General features: G+C 39.8%; 1 protein-coding gene across 1 annotated transcript in view; it reads left to right on the top strand.

Moving 5' to 3' along the window:
* Positions 1-5144: 5144 nt before the first annotated feature.
* TECPR2 (tectonin beta-propeller repeat containing 2) overlaps positions 5145-18025 on the top strand; it is a gene marked incomplete at both ends in the record, with an annotated part of 33790 nt that continues 20909 nt past the window's right edge. Inside the window, 10 exons of the mRNA XM_079536659.1 lie at positions 5145-5378; positions 5518-5646; positions 6040-6171; positions 7120-7277; positions 8364-8676; positions 9439-9571; positions 10922-11380; positions 12040-13022; positions 14306-14489; positions 15995-16168. Of these exons, the coding sequence (XP_079392785.1) occupies positions 5145-5378; positions 5518-5646; positions 6040-6171; positions 7120-7277; positions 8364-8676; positions 9439-9571; positions 10922-11380; positions 12040-13022; positions 14306-14489; positions 15995-16168 (2899 nt within the window). The remainder of the gene's footprint in view (positions 5379-5517; positions 5647-6039; positions 6172-7119; positions 7278-8363; positions 8677-9438; positions 9572-10921; positions 11381-12039; positions 13023-14305; positions 14490-15994; positions 16169-18025) is intronic.

Genomic DNA, 18025 nt, shown 5'->3' on the forward strand with positions numbered 1-18025 from the left:
TACTTTCCTGTAAACATTGACAGAGCAGAGGGAGGTGCTAGAGAGAGAAAGCAACATCTGAGACCTTTACAGCAAAATATTCCTGAGCCTGTCTGTTAGAACTCTATCAAACAAACCCTGTTCACCTGTCAGACTTCAGAAGCTACTTCTCAAAACACTGATTGTTGGAAGGTTTTTCTTCACAGCATGATGAAAAATTCTACCAAAATCATTTTACTGTTTTGTTTTGTTTTTTTCCCCAAACCATCACTGTTATAACTTCTTCTGACCATATAAAACACAGATTTATTTTTCTTAAAATCTGCTGAACTCTTGACTAAAGTAAAATTTGGTAATATTGGCGTCAGTGTCAATATATACAAGAGTAAAGAAACTCTTGCATCTCTGTCACAAATCTCTGCGTAGGCACAGATTTGTAGGACTTGGTTCTAATTTTGTACATTCCATAAGTATTTTAAATAGCCATTATGCTTGGGTATGTGTAATAAACATTTTTTGTTTCTTGCAAATGCCCCTACCTTAAGAGATTATTTTAGCATTTATGAGACATTTACATCTTATTTGAATGTTTTATGGAACCAAAAAATGCAGCTTCTGAGTTAAGAATTCACTCATCCTCTCAGACTTGTTCTATCACCAGTCTCCAAAAAATTTTGTAGTGAAGAAAACAGATTAATTTCTCAGTAAGGCAATCCTCATGCTGTCTTTACTTGTATATGTTACCAGCATACTTACTGCTCACTGATCTTCATGTTGACTATTTTGTTGGCAGTAGAAAATCCATTGTCATTCAGTCTCTCCCATTTCATCATCAAGTTATGCCAGTCTGCCGCATTATCTTTAATTTTTCTTGCACTGACAGATAAAACAGGTCTTCTTGGAGTACCATCAGCAGGGCTTTTTGCTATGTAAGAAAAAAATAGGAAGTTCATTGAAAACATACGGAAATAAATCAGTGTGGCTGAGACGAGGGAAAGGTTTTTTATAGTAAGGGTGCCCCATCCCTGGGGACATTCAAGGTCAGGCTGGAGGGGCTCTGAGCACCTGGTGGAGCTGTGGGTGTCCCTGTTCAGTGCAGGGGGTTGGACTGGATGGCCTTTAAGGGTCTCTTCCAACTCAAACGATTTTGTGATTTAGTGAAAACGCAATTTACGTTAACCACATTAGTTACATTCCTCACCTATCAGTTTTGTTACTACTTACACGAATTAAAAGCATATTCCGAGATGCGATACTTTAGCACGGACAACGTGACCCCTATCTCTGACCACAGAGCGTCTCAGCGCGCTTCCCCGCAGCCCCCCGCTGCCCCCCTGCTCTGCCATCCCGCTCCAAATCCAGGCAGGCGGCGCCCAGCGGCGGGCTGCAGGACCGGCCCGCTCCCTCCTTCCCTCACTCACCCGCCATAGCGGCGCCCGCGGAAGTGCGCTCACGTCCGGCCCCGCCCAGGCCCGGCCCCGCCGAGCGGCTCAGGCAGCGGGGCCGCCGCCGGTGCCTCGGGGCCCGAGCGGAGCAGCATCCCCTCCTTCCGGTCCGTCTCTCCTCACGCCCCGCCGGCAGCTGTGACCGCTCCCGGCTCCTGAGCAGGTGAGCGCCACCGCGTCTCCGTGCGGCCTCTGCCTCGGCGGTTTGCCGCTGCGGTGGAGCGGCCAACGGCTCTGGTGCGGCCGGCGGAGCTTCCCCACCTCCTTCCTCTACTCGTGGAGAGGAACGCGGGCGAGCGCCTGACGGAAGCCCGCTTCCAGGCGGGAAGGCTGCGGTGGGCGCGGGCGGCGGCGCCGGGCGGGCGTTGTGCGCGGGGCGACTGAGGGGATCCGGGCCGCGGCGGGCGCTTCCTCCGCAGCTTTGCAGGGCTGAGGGGAGCTCGGGGCGCGGCGCGGCGAGTGTCGGAGGAGAAAGTTCGCCCCGAGAGCGTGCTGTGCTCCCGTGTGTGCGGGCAGCAGCGCGGATCGGCCTTTTCGCAGCCCCTGTCACCCAGCGTTGTTTCTTGTTTGTGTTCCCACCCCCCCCGCCTTCTGAATAAACGCCAGAAATGCAGCGTTTCGTGGGTAGCTCAGAGCCGTGTGTGCGTAATTCGGTGATAGCTACCTGAAAACGTGAGTTCTGAAACAAAAAGCGTTTGTGGCTGGCAGCACGTGTCCGAGGTCAGAATTTGTCCCTCTCCAAAGGGCCTGAATGTACGGGATTTGTTTCTGTCGAAGAGCTGAACAGCAGAGCTGTATACAGAGGATGCCTGGTTCGGAGAAAAGCAGCGACAGCTTTGGCCTCTCGTGCTGAGTCTGTGACACACAGCCAGCTGAGCGTCTGTCTGAGTGCAGGATTATCCCCCACACTGGCCGTCCCTGTGAGGCAAAGCTGAGCCCTCTGCAATGAAAGGCAGCAACAGCTCTGCTTTTCAAAATGTTCACTTAACACAATACCTAAGTGCTGTCTGCAAGTTGCCAAGGGAGGATTCTGATCTGGTTTTCAATGGGCAGCATCAGGTGTTGCCTGCGCTCTGCATCCACTGCTTAGTGCTTGCTCCAGGTGAGTGCTGACACAGTGCTGCTGAGCCAACAGCTGTCTGCAGAGACAGCCCTCTGCTTGCCTTTGGTTAACAAAGATAAAATAGAATCTTGATAGTAAATAGGAAACCATATATGATGTGTAGGTGTAATTAGAGATTAAAGACTGTAGAGGAGAATGATTGCGTTTACAAAAAGCATCTGAGTGTGTAGGGTTGTGCTGCAATTCCCTGTGCTGCAATTCCCTGCTCCCTTATACATTTGTTTGGCTTAATTAGCAGTATTTTTAGTAAAGTGGTGATTGGAGCTTCCAGTTATATTTTTACGCAAACAGTGCAAGTACTCAAGATTAAACTAATTTCTTTGTTGACAAATTTTGAGTTTATTAAGACAATTTCAATTGTATAGGATGAATAAATTATAGAAAAGAAAAATAAACATTAGTGTTTACAACTTCTTCATTAGAGGAAAGAGTGATAATGTTGTACAGTAATCTTAGGAGAAATGAGACCCCTAACCTGACTGCATTTTTCAAGTTTAATTCAGTATATAACAAAAAATAATTCCTTACAGTGCTTTGGGATGGGGAGAAGGTACTATTATCAAATACTTCCCCATATATCTATATCTATATATATATATTTTTTTTTTCAATTCATTGTAAACACAGGAAAAAACGCAGGTAGGGTTACTGTAGGAGGAAGGAGAGCACACTTTTTTCTGAGTTATAGAAGTTTCTGTAGTTTGTAATAGGTTATTTTTTCAACAACTGCATTTGAGCTGTAAGAGTAATGGATGGAAAACGAGAGAGAGAAAATTTTAAGGACTGTGAGGTCCTTCGGCAGTTGGGAAATGTGCAGTGGTTCCAGGTGCGGGAGCATCTTAGCGTGGTGAGAGGCTGATGTCAGCTGAAGAGGTGACAAAGAGGAATTAAAGAAATAAATGTGAAGTTCATGAAGCAGTAATTGGGGAGTTTATGGCAGAAGTTTACGTTAGAGGAAGCTTTGTGTGGGACTCAGGGCAGAGTCTGGGTTTCAGTTAAAAAAAAAAAAAACAACAAAGTCAACCAGGAGGCATTAAAATTGCATAACCAGCAAAGCAGCATGGCTAGGGGTGCAAGCAGGAGACTTCAGCAGTAGATTTTGTTGATGTTTAGTTGTCTGTATGGATAGAAGGTAGAAAATGTTAGGGGAAAGGAGTTCTAAAATACATATAGGAAAGAGATGTGCATAAATATTATATAAAAGTGGTGATTAGGTTGTTTGTGACTTAGTCAACAACTCCATAAAGAACTCTTGCCTGAGAAGCAGTTTGTACACATTCATCTGCTAATCCCTGTGATATGTTATGAAATAGGTGTCACGACTGTTGTAAACAGTGCCAGAGTGGAATTATTTTCTATCAAGCAGTAAGATTTACCACAGTTAAGAACATCTGATAATTGCTGTTAGCTTTTTCAGTGGCTGGTTTATTTTTTCGTAACTGAGAACATAGGAGTCCAGGAACAACTCTTAATTCCTGCTGTCTTGTCTAACATGGGCTTGAATGGGCAGTGCATCAGAAGTAATCCCTTGGATTTGGTGGAGTTGCGTGCTGACAGCAAGTGTTGCAGGGCACGAAGCCAGCACGGCGAATCCTCTAGCACAGTAAGTGACAGAGCTTGGAAATTGAGACATCAGAGCTTTTCACAGTAGTGGAGATATTAAACGAGTGCAGCAATGTTATTTCTAATTTAGTTGAGATACGCTGTAAGCAGTGCGTGAAGCTGTGGAACAAATACCATGTTCATCCTTAGAGCAGTACTAGCTAGGCAAAATAGGACATACCACGCAGACTGCACGAGGAATATTTTTCAGAACAATTTTCAGCATTTCTGTGTTTTGCTGTACTTCTGTTTCTTTTTTCCTTAAGGAAGTTACAACTGCTGAAGCTAAAGAAAGTCTTTAACATTGCTTGCTTAAGTAACTGTAGAAAGCTCTCTTCTCTCCAGATATCCACAATTCTCCTTTTGGAAAGCTGCGTTTGTTTTTGGGGAGCTCTAAACCACTCTGTTGATTGGGTTTGCTTGTAGCAAATGATTTCTTGAGGCCGGGGGCAAGGAGAATGGGGAACTGAACATAAAACCTAGATTGACACTTCGATCTCACTATGCCTGCTTAAACAGTGAACATCCTGTGCTCTCACTTCTGGCAAGGTTGAGGGGAGAATCTTCAGACAGATGAAGAAATGTTCGTGTGGATTGTTCTGTGCCAGGCACAGCCCATACAGATCTTTCACTAGCCAACTGAGTTCAAATTACTCTATCTTCTCAACTTTGATAAGCTTGTAGCTGCAAGGAAAAAAGCTTATCCCAGAATTAGCAGTTACCATGCATCCTTAGATTACTGAACTGAAGAAAACAAGCTTATTCTAAAGAATGAGAGTGTTCTAAGAACAGCTTACGTCCCCTAGAAGAGTTAAGCTTTTGGTTTTTTATACTAAACAAAATCTGACAATTTCTGCATGCCTACTTGTTAGGCAGTGACTTTCTGTTAATTACTTATTATCTCTGAGGAACTTAATGGATTATCTTTTGGTTTTGTCTTTCAGATTTCCTTATGCCATGAAGTAGATGTGTTTATTTCAGCCTTAAAATTACTGATGCCAGTGCTTGCTATGGCATCTGTGGCTTCACCAGTTCTATTTAAGGAGTTTTGTCCCTTATATTATCTACTCAATGCCATTCCAACAAAGATCCAAAAAGGCTTTCGCTCTATTGTGGTGTACCTCACGGCACTTGATACCAATGGCGACTACATTGCAGTGGGAAGCAGCATTGGAATGCTTTATCTCTACTGCAGACATTTAAACCAGATGAAGAAATATAATTTTGAGGTAAATACGAACTTTTAACTGTGTTCCTTCTAATCAAGTTTTTATCTGTGCTAAGGTGCTCAGAATTGAGTGGCTATTCAAAACTGGTTCTTTGACTCTCAGTAACTCTGCAAGTTTTATGTATGGTTTCTTCCAACAGGGGAAGTGTGAATCTATAACTTTTGTGAAGCTGCTGAGCTGTTTTGATGATCTAGTTGCTGTTGGTACAGCCTCGGGTCGAGTTGCAGTTTTTCAGCTTGTGTCTTCATTGCCTGGAAGAAACAAACAGGTAAATCTTTGCTTTTGGCTAAACTGTGAGATTGGTTATGGTGAATCCTAGTAGAGTGTTATGGGGATTCTTTGTAATAGTGAAAAACAGAGAATTTTGCCTGATAAAGCGTGAATGTTTTATGCTTCGTATGTTAAGCTTAGAAAAGCAGTCATCTTAAAACATTTTTTTCATTACAAAAGGAACTTAATCAAAAATTCTTCTGCTGAACTCATCTGTAGTAGCTGACTGAACTGTTCAGTGGTGAGTTGTTTGTTATTTGTTTGCTCTAACAGAAATTGGAACGACTTGCATTTTTGGATTGAACCTCTGATTTATCAGTCCAAGTCACCAAGTAGGCGTTGTGTCTGTGTTTGCCCTTCATTCTTGTCTTTCTTTGGTATTGTTTCACAGCTTCGGCGATTCGATGTTGCTGGTATCCACAAAAGTAGCATTACAGCTTTAGCTTGGAGTCCCAATGGAATGAAATTATTTTCTGGAGATGACAGAGGGAAGATTGTCTACTCTGCCCTCGATCTAGACCACGTAAAAGACCCTTATTCTAATTTACAACTTTCTGGGGGAAGGAAAAAAGCTTCTGTGTTGAAATACGTAGCAGTTAGTGAATTGCTTCATGTCATGTGGTTAGTTGGATTGTTTTATTGGTGTGTGAACTCATAGGCAGCTGTGCGTGCACCCGTGAAGTTGACCAGTGGGAATCCTTTGCAACAGCTTTAAGAAATATAAAATGGGAAGGATCAGTATTTTTAGTTTTTATTTCTGAAATAACTGTACACCTCTTCAGATTTCAGCAAATAATTTTTCCTTGCTTACTTAGAAAGAGTACACTCCAATGATGCAGCTTGCTGGTTCACTGGATTGTTGGAGTTTTTGTTTTTTTCCAGCATCTCAGTCTAGAGGTGTAGAATGAAAACAGGATTGGGTTCTACTGGGTGGCTCTACTGTGTTACCAGAGAGTGGGATTTTTCTGATCATTTTTGAATTAATATGGACCTGGGACATCAACGTAACAAGTACTAACTTGTTTAAACTTTTCTTCACACATATGAAAACAGCAGCCGTCCTGATTTATCTGTGATTCTTGGGTGGGCTAGGACAGCCAATGACTAATATGACAGAAAGTTTTAATGTCACCAAACGTAACAGTTGTCATAGCTTCCTGTAGCCTGGCAGTGGAGGAGAAGGAAGAAAATACATATTTGAGGGTTTCTGTTGAGTTCAAATGAAATAAGCTAAATTCCCAGGGAAATTGAATTTCATTGTGCATACCAGCAGTCGCATGCTGTCTAACAGCTCTCTTGTCTGCATAAAGTAACTTTGTGTTCAGTAAGTGAACATGATGGAACAGGAGGCCAAAAGTTGCTTTTTGCTTGTTTTAACATTTTTGGGCGTGTTCTTTTGCTTAAAGTGTTTGCTATTATCGTATGTTTTTTAGAAAGTTTGACTGTTACTAATTTCATGTGTCTTTAAAAGGGTGTTTGCAACTCCAGCCTTGTGCTGGAAGAGCCATCTTCGATTGTCCAGTTGGATTACAACCAGAAAGTGCTGCTTGTCTCCACTTTACAACGAACCATACTATTTTACACGGAAGAGAGATCTGTCAAGCAAGTTGGAACACAGCCCAGAAAAAAGTAACCCTCATAAAATCTTGATGCAGGCACATTAGTTAATTCTAGCTTTTCAGGATGGATTATAGAAAGGGTGACCTAAGCAGTGAAATTAATAGAACAGAGCAGTCCACTTACAAAAAATGCAGTTAGAGTAGCCATGTATGCTCAAACATGAAATGACAATTCTGCTTACTTAGAAAGTTGGTTGCAAATGTATTACAGTCTTTTTGTTTGCGATGCAAAAATTATTTAAGGTGTTTTCTTGTTTAAACTGAAAGCACTGTTAAACTTTGCAGTCCCTCACTCTTCACTGTGGCTTAGGGTGAGCAACCATTGTAAACAGTGGTCTGTCTCGTGGATGGTGTATTACCTAATGCAGTCAGTGACTTAATTTCTGGGTTTTTTTTTAACACCCCAAAGTGAATTAAAAGGAATGTGCATAGGAATCACTTAAGGCTAGGAACTTCTAGTATGGCTTCCTGGCATCTTTTATTGTGTTATCATTCTGGGTTATGGAAGAAGAGGATACTTGGTATTGGATCGGCGTGACTGACTGCATCTGGAAACATTGGAAAGTGACTCCTTAGAGGGGGTTTATAACATATGTTTCATATGGATAATGATATGAACACCAAGGACCCCCTTTTTTACTTTTTCAGTGATAGTGCTTTTATGTGCAAAGATTTTAACAGCTGAGATCTGTTCCTTGCAAATAGAGGTTGTCAGTTTCTTAGCGTTCTGTAGTGGAGTTTTGCTTGTTTTCATCAATACTGAGAGAAGGATGGCTGCATAGTAGGATCTTTCTAGGATGGACAGAGTGGTGTCGGGACTGTGAGTCGTGTTGGGGGGGGGGGGGGGGGGGGGTCATTTAACTTGTCTAACAGGCTTGATGTCTGACACCTCAAACTGAGGGAAAACCCATGTTACTTGGTAGTACAGTTCTTGTTTTATATGTATTTCAGACATTTGATGGAATACTTCAATTGAACAACATTTTTAATGTTGATAACCTGCAGTTGTAAATTTATGAGTAAGTTTATTAGTCTTAACATTTGTTTCCGTGTTGTGTGTACAGCTTTTAAAATGCATTCTTGTTTTGTATTTTAGCAGTGGCAAATTTGGAGCATGTTTTATACCTGGCCTCTGTAAGCAGACTGATCTGACGCTGTTTGCTGCCAGACCTGGGCTTCGCCTCTGGAAATCTGATGTTCATGGAACTGTTCAGGCCACGTTCATCTTGAAAGATTTATTTGCTAGAGGAATACAAACTTTTGAATTGTATCCTCGTTTGGAACCACCCGACAGAGGAGGTTACAGCTCCCCAGAGAAACACCTTGGCCTTGTTTCATGCTTTTTTCGAGAAGGATGGGTGCTGACCTGGAATGAGTACAGCATCTATTTATTAGACACCGTGAACCAGGTAGATGAATGTTATGGATGCATATTCTGTTTCTTGCTTTTGTTCATGCTATGTTGTGGGACTCTTTGGGTTGTGTCCTCATACTCGTACGGTTTAGACTCATGCTGAAACCTAGAAAGGTTTTCTCACTCCTCAGGTTGTTGTTGCAAGGATATACTCACAATATTTATATATTAAATGTAACAAAAATGTATTTAAAGCTTTCAGGCCAGATATTAACTTTGTAATCAATTTAAATGCTTAGAAAAGCGTATATAAATATAAAATGTAGTAGTTCATGCAAAAAGAAACTTTATGCCTAGAAGATATGCCTGGAACTATTTATTTCCTTTCTACAACTGTTGGTGTCAGCCAAAAAACTAGCATTAGATTTTATTTCTTATAAAAAAGCTGCTATTTTGTCTTTTAAAAGTGCGTATGAAAATGAATGCAAGCTAATATCTTTTTGTATAAATGATATCAAACACGAGTAGTTTGGTTTTTTTTTTGCCACCAAATTATGTATTACTGAAGTAATTGATTGCTTCTAATTGAGACAGAAGTGATTAAACTCGTGGCATTAGAATGGAAATGAGTACAAAAATTGAGCTATGCCCAAGTTGCAATGTGCTTTCTTGTTTCTTTTTTATTTTCTTTTTGTTAACATCCTCTAACTGTCTGTGTCAGTTAAATTTCAGTGAACAATTTGTTAAGAGCCTAATCTTGTCCAAACAATGGATTAATCTGTAGCCAATTATTTCTGTATTTGGTGACTCCTTATAGGCTTTGATTGGTGGATTGGAAGGATATGGTGATATTGTGTCTGTGTCCTGCACCAGCAATGAGATTTTTCTCTTGAAGGGAGATAGAGACATCATAAGAATTTCAAGCAGACCTGAAGGACTGTCATCACTAGGTTTGTACAACATAGCAAACTTGAGTATGTGCCTTGTGGAATGTGATGTCTGTCATACCTTTGGGGTTGGTTTTATGTTGGTATGTATTTGCTTACTGGGAAAAAAAACCAACCCAACCTACTAGTTTCTCTGGAATTGCTCTTTTTTTTTTTTCTCCAGAAGACTGTATTTAGAGCTCTGATTTATCTGCTCGTCTGTCTCTATTGTCTGCAAGAGTGAAGGCATTAAGAAATTAATTATATTTTTTTGAGAGTTGATCAATATTTTCCTTACCAAGCATCTTTATTCTCAACAGTGTTTCTTGAGCAATCTGCTTTCACAATCTTGATTATCTACCTACTCAATTGTTTGGGTTGGTGATAATTGAGTGGGATGATTTTGTTCCACCTGTCATCACTTGTGTTCCAGAGGAAATCTCAGCCTTCCCAGCAATGACTAAGAAAGAACTGGCAAAGCACCCAAAGAATATTCATGAAATCTCCAAAAATAATTTGAAGGCTTTCTTTTCTTATTTGGTGACATCTGAGCTCAGCATCTGTGTTCCTAGAACTCTGTAAAAAGGATTAGTAATATTTCCTTAATGATGATGCTGGCTGATTTCTCCTCGTTAAAAAAAATATATGTCTATAAACACCATTATCCAGCATGTTAGACTCACAGAAAGATTACTTGTGTATTTAAAAATCTCGTCTCGGCTTTCTATTAGCAAAATGCTAGCAGATATGCTGTGAAGATCTGTTGGATGTTACAGATGCTAGAGGACTTAGTTTGATCCTCATGCTTAGTGATAGCTTTGGTCATTTAAGTGGTTCAGCACTCACAAATTCTAGGGACCGTTTACTATTCTATTCTTAATTTCCAAGCATAGTTGGGAAGAGTCTTCTAGAAACGTATTTTCTTCTAATTACCACAGTGATTTGATCTGGTCAGTTTTCCTAGATCTTGGTGGATGTTTTTTGTTGTTTCTTGTTTGTTTGTTATCATTGTTTAGGTTTATTTTGCTCAAGATACTGAATGTTTGAAGAAATTGAAAATAGGTGATGGTACTTCAGTACATAACACGGTTAGGTCTTCCACTCTAAAGACCTATAACCATTCTCTTTGTGTAAACATAAAAGCAGAATTTTCTAATAAGGCTTTGATGGATTTGGACTTTGGAGGATTGATTTTACTAACATAACTTAATATAGATTTACTTGCATGAAATTTACACTGTACATGTGTATGTAATTGAAATGTTGTGCGTTTAGATAAAATTCTTTTGGATGAAGCTTTCTTTCTCTGAGCACTCTCCAACCAAGTTGACACCCTAGTGTTTATACCTTTATTTTTCTTTTGGTCAGTTTCAGATGGGAGTTCAAAGCTGCTGAATCCTTCAACAGATTTGAGTCCTCATTTGCTGACGCCGATACCAGTTGTTGCATCTGCATCATCCAGCCCTTCAGTGGAAACAAATAAAAAAATAGTTACTTCTCCCTCAGCTGTTGGTGATAAAAGAGACTCTTTAGTGAAAGATGATCTGGAAACTCCAGCACTATTGGAGAAAAGCTTTGATAGAGTGGGAGACTTGAGCAATGAAACAAGAAAAAGGGGCTGCTCTGTAGCAAGTGAATCAAGAAGCAGGAGCAGTTCAGTAAATTCTGTGGACAGTGGCTCTAGTTTTATGATATGTGCAGACCAATTTTCAGAAGCTCAGAGAGAATGTCAGCTTTCTTCACAACGGTTCAGCGCTATCAGTTCTGAAGACTTTGATCAGGAGCTCATTGTAAAGCCAATTAAAGTGAAAAAGAAAAAGAAGAAGAAACAAGGTAAGCTTTGCAGAAATTTGACTGCCTCTGGTCATTATTAGAATATGTCACATCTGGTACATCTCACGCGAATGCATTCTTGATGTGCTTTGTTTATCTTGCATTCTCACGTAAAATCTAAGATCTGACATATTTGGAATGGTTGTGCTGGGCCTTTTATCTTTTAAGACAAATGCCTGCTTTGAAATCAATACATTGATGATACCTTTCTTTTCAGATCTGTTTATTTTATTCCTTGTAAGTTTGTTTTGCTTTATGTAAACATGCTTAATATTGTAAGATATAGCAGTTGGTAATATACAGTGGGATTCTACCTCCAGTTTTGTTGGATTTGTGTAATACCTATTCATCTGAAAGTATTTGACACTATTTCTCAGCCATTCTTTTTTAGCTTATTGAGAGAGTGTAAACAGTTAAAAGATATTCTGAGAGTTTTTTTATGTGGATATTGAAATTTTAAAATGTTTTGTTATTCAGTCGTCTTCGATTTTGTGTGTATCATTTAGTGTTCAAGCAGAAAAACTAATCAGTATGCCAAAATGTAGATTTAATTCTATTCTTAGCACCAATAAAAATATTAATTAAATCTTACTAATATGACTCATGCCCTCCTCCTCTCTCCCTTTTTTTTTTAATTTTTTTATTTATTGTGAGAACAGACAGTGGAGCCAAGAGGAACCACATCTCTCTGGAAGGTGCACCCAATTATGAGCGTCAGCTTTCTGGTGACAGCCCGCATTCAGTGAACGCAGATTCATTTTCCATGACATCCAGCCTGATGAGTGGAAGCATTGATCATTTGAGTACTGGGTCTCCAGATCAGGAAAGCATGTTCAGTGTGGAGTCCAATACAGTCCTGCAGGAAGATAACGGATCAGAAACATTTACTGTCCTACAGTCTCCCGAGTCTGCAACTGTACTATCTAATGAAGAAAATGGAGATACAGTTGACTTACAGAAACTTCCCAACAGTGACAGTGGCATGGGTACATCGACAATTATAGATGCTTTGACATCTGTCTCTCCTCCCATCCTCACAGAAGACTTAACAAGCACTGTTGTCTCTGAAAATAACCATTGTGTGTTTTCTGCAAGCAGTGAAGGCTGTCTTGGAAAGCTAGGCCAAGAAGAACAGGCTTTTAGTACATTGCGTAAATTAAATGAAAATCTAGATAAAATGAAGCTGCAGGATGGTGAAAAATGTTTTGAACAGCCAGACCAAATGCTTTTGGAATGTAGCAGTGTACTTGGTGTTCAGACATCACCGACGCTGAATGAAAGTGATGAAACTGGTAGGGAAGACCAACAGCAGCATTCTCTAATTGACAGTGCTCTGTCAGTTCCTTCTGTTCACCACTTTGACATCTCTAAAGGTGTTTCAGAGCATAGTTCCATTTCTGGATGGAATTTTGAAAGTGTAATCAAAGCTAAATCTAGTACTAGCACTGCTGAATGGATAACAAACACTCGTGAAAGTAAGGCAGAGGAGGAATTTGCCTCAAGTGATGAAGAGGATATTTATGGACATGGATTACCATATTCATCCTCAGAGACTAGTGTGCCTGAAGTTGGTGCTGAGCCTGGTTCCCAGGATACAGCCAGGATAAGCCTAGATGAAATGGTGCTGTTAAAATCTGATCAGGTATATGTTTCAATTTAGTTAAAAATATTTTAAATCTCAACATTTTGAAGAAGGAAAAAAAAAAAAGGAGAACACTTGCGTGTGATGACTATTCTTTATATCTTTAGGGAGGCAGTTTTCTTTTTGCTTAGTTCAACAAGTAAAACGTAAAACCAAAGCAGCAATATGTGTCATGACTCTTATGAAATGTGATGTATCAGACTTCCGAATGGTGGATGAGTCCTTAGAAGCTGAAGAAGCTGTACTGTCTTCATAACCATTATTATGATTTCCAGTTGGACAAAAAAATTGTGTCACAAGCACATCCGTTAAAGAGTGAGAAGCAGTCATGCTTAAAGGCTGCTCTTTGTTAGGCCTCCAGTAGTCCGAGTCCTGCAAGATAGTGCTCCAAACTTTCATTAACTTTGCAAGGAATTTAATGCTGGTTATCTTTCATGGATGGATCTGGTTAAGGTTCATTTTGCCTGCAAATACTCAGAATGAGGATTTATCCTTTTTTGTGTCATAGACAGCAGTTAATGCTATTTTAAACGCTGGTGTGTTTCCTTCTCCTGTTACCCCTCTTTTCTTAATTGTTATTTTATGACTTAAACATAGCCATAGAAGTAGGAATATTCTTATAGATTATAGAAGAGAAGTACAAAGATTAACTGTAAAGTCTGTAAAACAGAAAAAAACAAACAAACAAACAAACAAAAAAAACCACAAGGAGTTTTAGCAGAGGTCTTAATTGTTCCATGTGCTGAGATCAACCAAATACTTGTCAAGAAATGAGTTTTAAGTTGATAGCATCCTATTTAGTCATAGCTACAGCCCAAAGTACAGAAGCCTTTTTTTGCCTTTTTGAATTAATTTTGGGCTGTTATATTCTGAAATGTTTAGAAGTGCTGTGTAGATGCTTACAATACAGGTCACATATGCAGATGACAGCATCAGCCTGCTCTGGTGGTTGGCAGCCCTGCACAAAGCAGAGGGGTTGAAACTAGATGATCATTGTGGTCCTTTTCAACCCAGGCCATTCTATGATTGTATGATTCTATGATCTAGTTTTCTTCTTGCTATAACTTTTGTTGTAGGATTTTTAGTTTGCAGTACATGGTATGTTAGAAAACAGTGATAAATGTAGTTTTGTTTTACCCTAGGCACTTATTGATTAAGGTACATAAGAACTTTAAGTTTAGTGTTTTTTAAAATCAACAACATGGCAGCTGCTCGTGCTTATACAGCCATTTTCTTGCGCAGTTGAAAGACATCTGCCACTGTGCTGACTGTACAGTTCTTAGTTTGCAGAGAGCTGGATGGGATACTCTGGCCCTGGCTATGGCATCTTGAGCCTGGCCATCTCAGAGAAGTATATTTGGTGCCTGGACTACAGAGGCAGCCTGTATTGCAGTGCACTTCCAGCTGCTGGGCTGCGGTGGCAGAAGTTTGAAGATGGAGTCCAGCAGGTGGCGGTTTCCCCTTCAGGTTGGTTGGCTTGTACTTCACTGTAACCTCATAAATACGGAACCTTAATAGAACTGGTGCATTCCCTTTGCTTTTTAATTTTTTAATACTTAGCTGTTATTTGATTAGATGAGGAAAAACTCAAAGGATATGGTTGCATCTTCAGTACATCTGCATACCAGCTTAATTTAGCTGGTGGTCTTTGGTGATGAACTTGCATCATTTTTAGCTATTCAGATTACTTCAGGATTGGTATGCAAACAGAAGTTCCCTTGCTATTTTCTAAACTACAGACTTCCTGCTCTGCCATTACTCTTCCTCCTCTGTCATCTCTAAAAGCAAATCAGTCTTTGCTTTGTGTAGAAGATTTTCTGTCTGGTTTAAGAAGAAAGGTTTTTTTCTTTGAACCTGTAGTTGGCTTTTGTTCTAGGAAAAAAAAAATACAGGAGTGGCTGTATTAGATCAGAGTATAGATTCATCCAGCTCAGTATCATGTCTTTGAAACTGGACAAAGGCAGATGCCTGCAGGAAAGAAATAGGGCCAGCATGTCTGACATTTGCCCTCAGTAGTTTTAGATTGCAGTTGGTGGTGGCCTAACCATTTCTGTCAATTTGTTATCCCCTCAGTTCCAGGAACTTGCCCAATGTTTTCTTGAGCCCATGTGGATTTCTAGTATTCACAGTTTTGAAATTGGGTATATTTACATGAGCTTATTAACACAAGAGTCAAAATGGAATCAAATCCTGCTTTCAGGAATTATTCAAAGACAGTTAATATAATATATTACTCTGGTATGAACCAGCATGGATGCTAACCAGTAGTTAAATTTGGAATTTCATTTGCTTTTCTTTTTCTAATTGGAGAAAGCACCTAAGATGGATTTGTGCAGTTGTGTTTTTGAGTTTTGTCTACTTGTGACATGCTGAGAAGTAGACAGGTGATAGCACTGCCCACTGGTGTATGGCATGGTGCAGCCTGTTCAGGTCTTTGTCACCGATCCAACAAAGTTACGATTTGGGTTACTAAAACTGTTAGTATTTGTGAAAAGTGGGAGGAGTACAATTATCCCCTCTTGATATGCTTTTTTAGAAATCAGGAAGTACAATTTTTGTGAAAGGATTTGTTGCAGACATTATCAGTGTCTCTGTAGATGTGCCAAGGATGTACTACCTAGTGGGGAGACAGGCTGTAAGCTTAATCTTTTAATAGTGGGCTCATTTTATCCTGATGTGAAGTTTTGATGGTTAGTTTTCAGTGTATATAACTAAGAAGTGATTTTCATTTAAACACTTAAAAATCACGTGGAATCTATAATGATAAATGCATTTCAGAAATTTCTAGAGAAGTTGGCTACTGGTTCTGCTCTTGCCTTTAAAAAGAAATTGCATGGGTTTATAAATCTTGCATTTTAGTTTAGCAGTTGTTTTTCCTACACGTCAGTTAAGGTGTGGGTGGGACAAGTCAGCATCTCTGTTGTGGTAATTGTTTAGTGATTTTGTGTTCTCTCTATTTATTTCTCATACAGGGGCTCTTCTCTGGAAGATTGAACAGAAGACTAATAAAGCATTTGCTTGTGGAAAAGTGACTATAAAAGGAAAACGACACTGGTACGAGGCTTTACCTCAGGCTGTATTTGTAGCTTTAAGTGATGACACTGCCTGGATTATCAGAACAAATGGAGATCTGTATCTACAAACAGGTACTTTTTGATTTTTGCAGGCTAAAATTCTAGAGCTCAAGTCTATTAAACAATTGCAGTTGGTTTTAAACTTTTGTTTGCAGTCAAAACATAGAAAAACCTTTTCATCTTGAGAAGTCTTTAGAAACAGTTGTGAGATTTTATGTGGGGCTGCTGAGTAAACCAATTCATCTCCACTTGTTCTTTTTGTTAAGTGGAGGATTTGTGAAAAAGAGACATAGGGTGAATACAGATAAATGAAAAAAGGATTGCAGAAAATATTGAAATAATTTTCTTGCCTTGAAAATGGCATGGTACACTAAAACAAGTGATCCTCGAGTGGGTTTTGTTTGCTTGCTTGAAGGATTTTAATGCAGCTTTAAGTAGGAATTTGAGATGAAATTAGGTAGTGTATGGATGTTGACAAGAAATTCAAATGTAGGGGAGACAGTGCGAGTGAAAGCAGAAGCTGTTTGTTTTGAAGAGATAAAATACACCAGTTGATAATGAAAGGAAGGTAGTGTGCGATGGAAGACCATGAATGGATTCAGAAGTGTTGAGAAATGGTCCGTGGAGGAATGGAAGGGGCTAGGGAGCAGCAGTCTAGAGCTGCTTTGTCACTGGCTATGAATGAGGAAGGATCAGATAGGGATAGTGCAGTAGGAACTTTGAAGCGATGGCCTTAGATTTATCTGCTTCAACACAAAGAGGAGAAAACATTTGGAAGATGTTCTGTAGAGAGCATTCAGGTTAGATACATGCAGCTAAAGGAAAGTCCATTTTGAGGATGAAGTTTGGGCAAGGGGAATTTGCACAGAGAAGTGAGCTGATAGAGAAAAATCACAATGTGCTGAAGGAATTGTTGTACAAGTAAGAGGACGATGAGTAAAGGAAAAACCAATAAAATATATTAATATAGGATAATATTTCTAAGTAGCTGTCAAAATTCTTATTTATCTTCCATTTAGCTTTTGTTTTCTAATTTCTCTTGTAGATTTACTTGCTGTAGTGTAATACTGAAATTCTTTTTGATCAAGAAAATTGAATAGCATTATTTCAAATACATTCTGCTCTTAAATTATTTTCTTTTAGTGTGCTTGGTAGTTAGAGGGAAGTCAAGTGGCCTGCCCAAGGTCACGTGTATACTGCCAATAAGCACGGCTAACAGTGATAGAGAGTGAACTCGATGCCAGTCATACAGGGCTCTGTAGGGGTTTTAATCAATATTTTGCTTCCCTGTGAGAGATTGGTTTGATTAAATCAGCTTGCATTCTGCTATTCTTGGGCTTCTAAATTTATCATTGCCAAAAATAAATTCTCAGTATATGTCTTGTTAATGTGAGGCAACTAGTGATGATAGTTGCTTCTTTAGGATCTTTTCATTCCTCACGCTCTAATGGATGTTTGGAATTTAGCAATTGTCTTGTTATTCTAAAATATCATACAGTTATGAGTCTATTCCTTCTTCATAGAATTGTAGAATGATTTCAGTTGGAAGAGACCTTTAAGATCATCTAGTTCCAGTCCCCCCTGCCATTCGCAGGGACACCTCCTTCTAGACCACATTGCTCAGCACCCCATCTAGCCTTGGCTTTAAAAGTTTCTAGGAGAGGGCAGCCAGAGCCTCGCTGGACAACTGGTGTCTCACCACCCTCACAGTAAAAATTTCTTCCTGAAATCTAGTCTAAATCTACCTTTTTCCAGTTTAAAGCCATTTCCTCTTGTCCTGTCACTACATGTTCTTATAAAAAGTCTCTCCCCAGCTTTCCTTTAGACCCTCTTCAGGTACTGGAAGACCACTATAAGGTCCCCCCGGATCCTCCTCTTCACTAAAGAGCCCCAGCTCTCTCAGCCCCTCCCTGTAAGAGGAGGTGCTCC

Source organism: Tetrao urogallus (genome assembly GCF_951394365.1).
Source record: "Tetrao urogallus genome assembly, chromosome: 6".
Lineage (NCBI taxonomy): Eukaryota > Metazoa > Chordata > Aves > Galliformes > Phasianidae > Tetrao > Tetrao urogallus.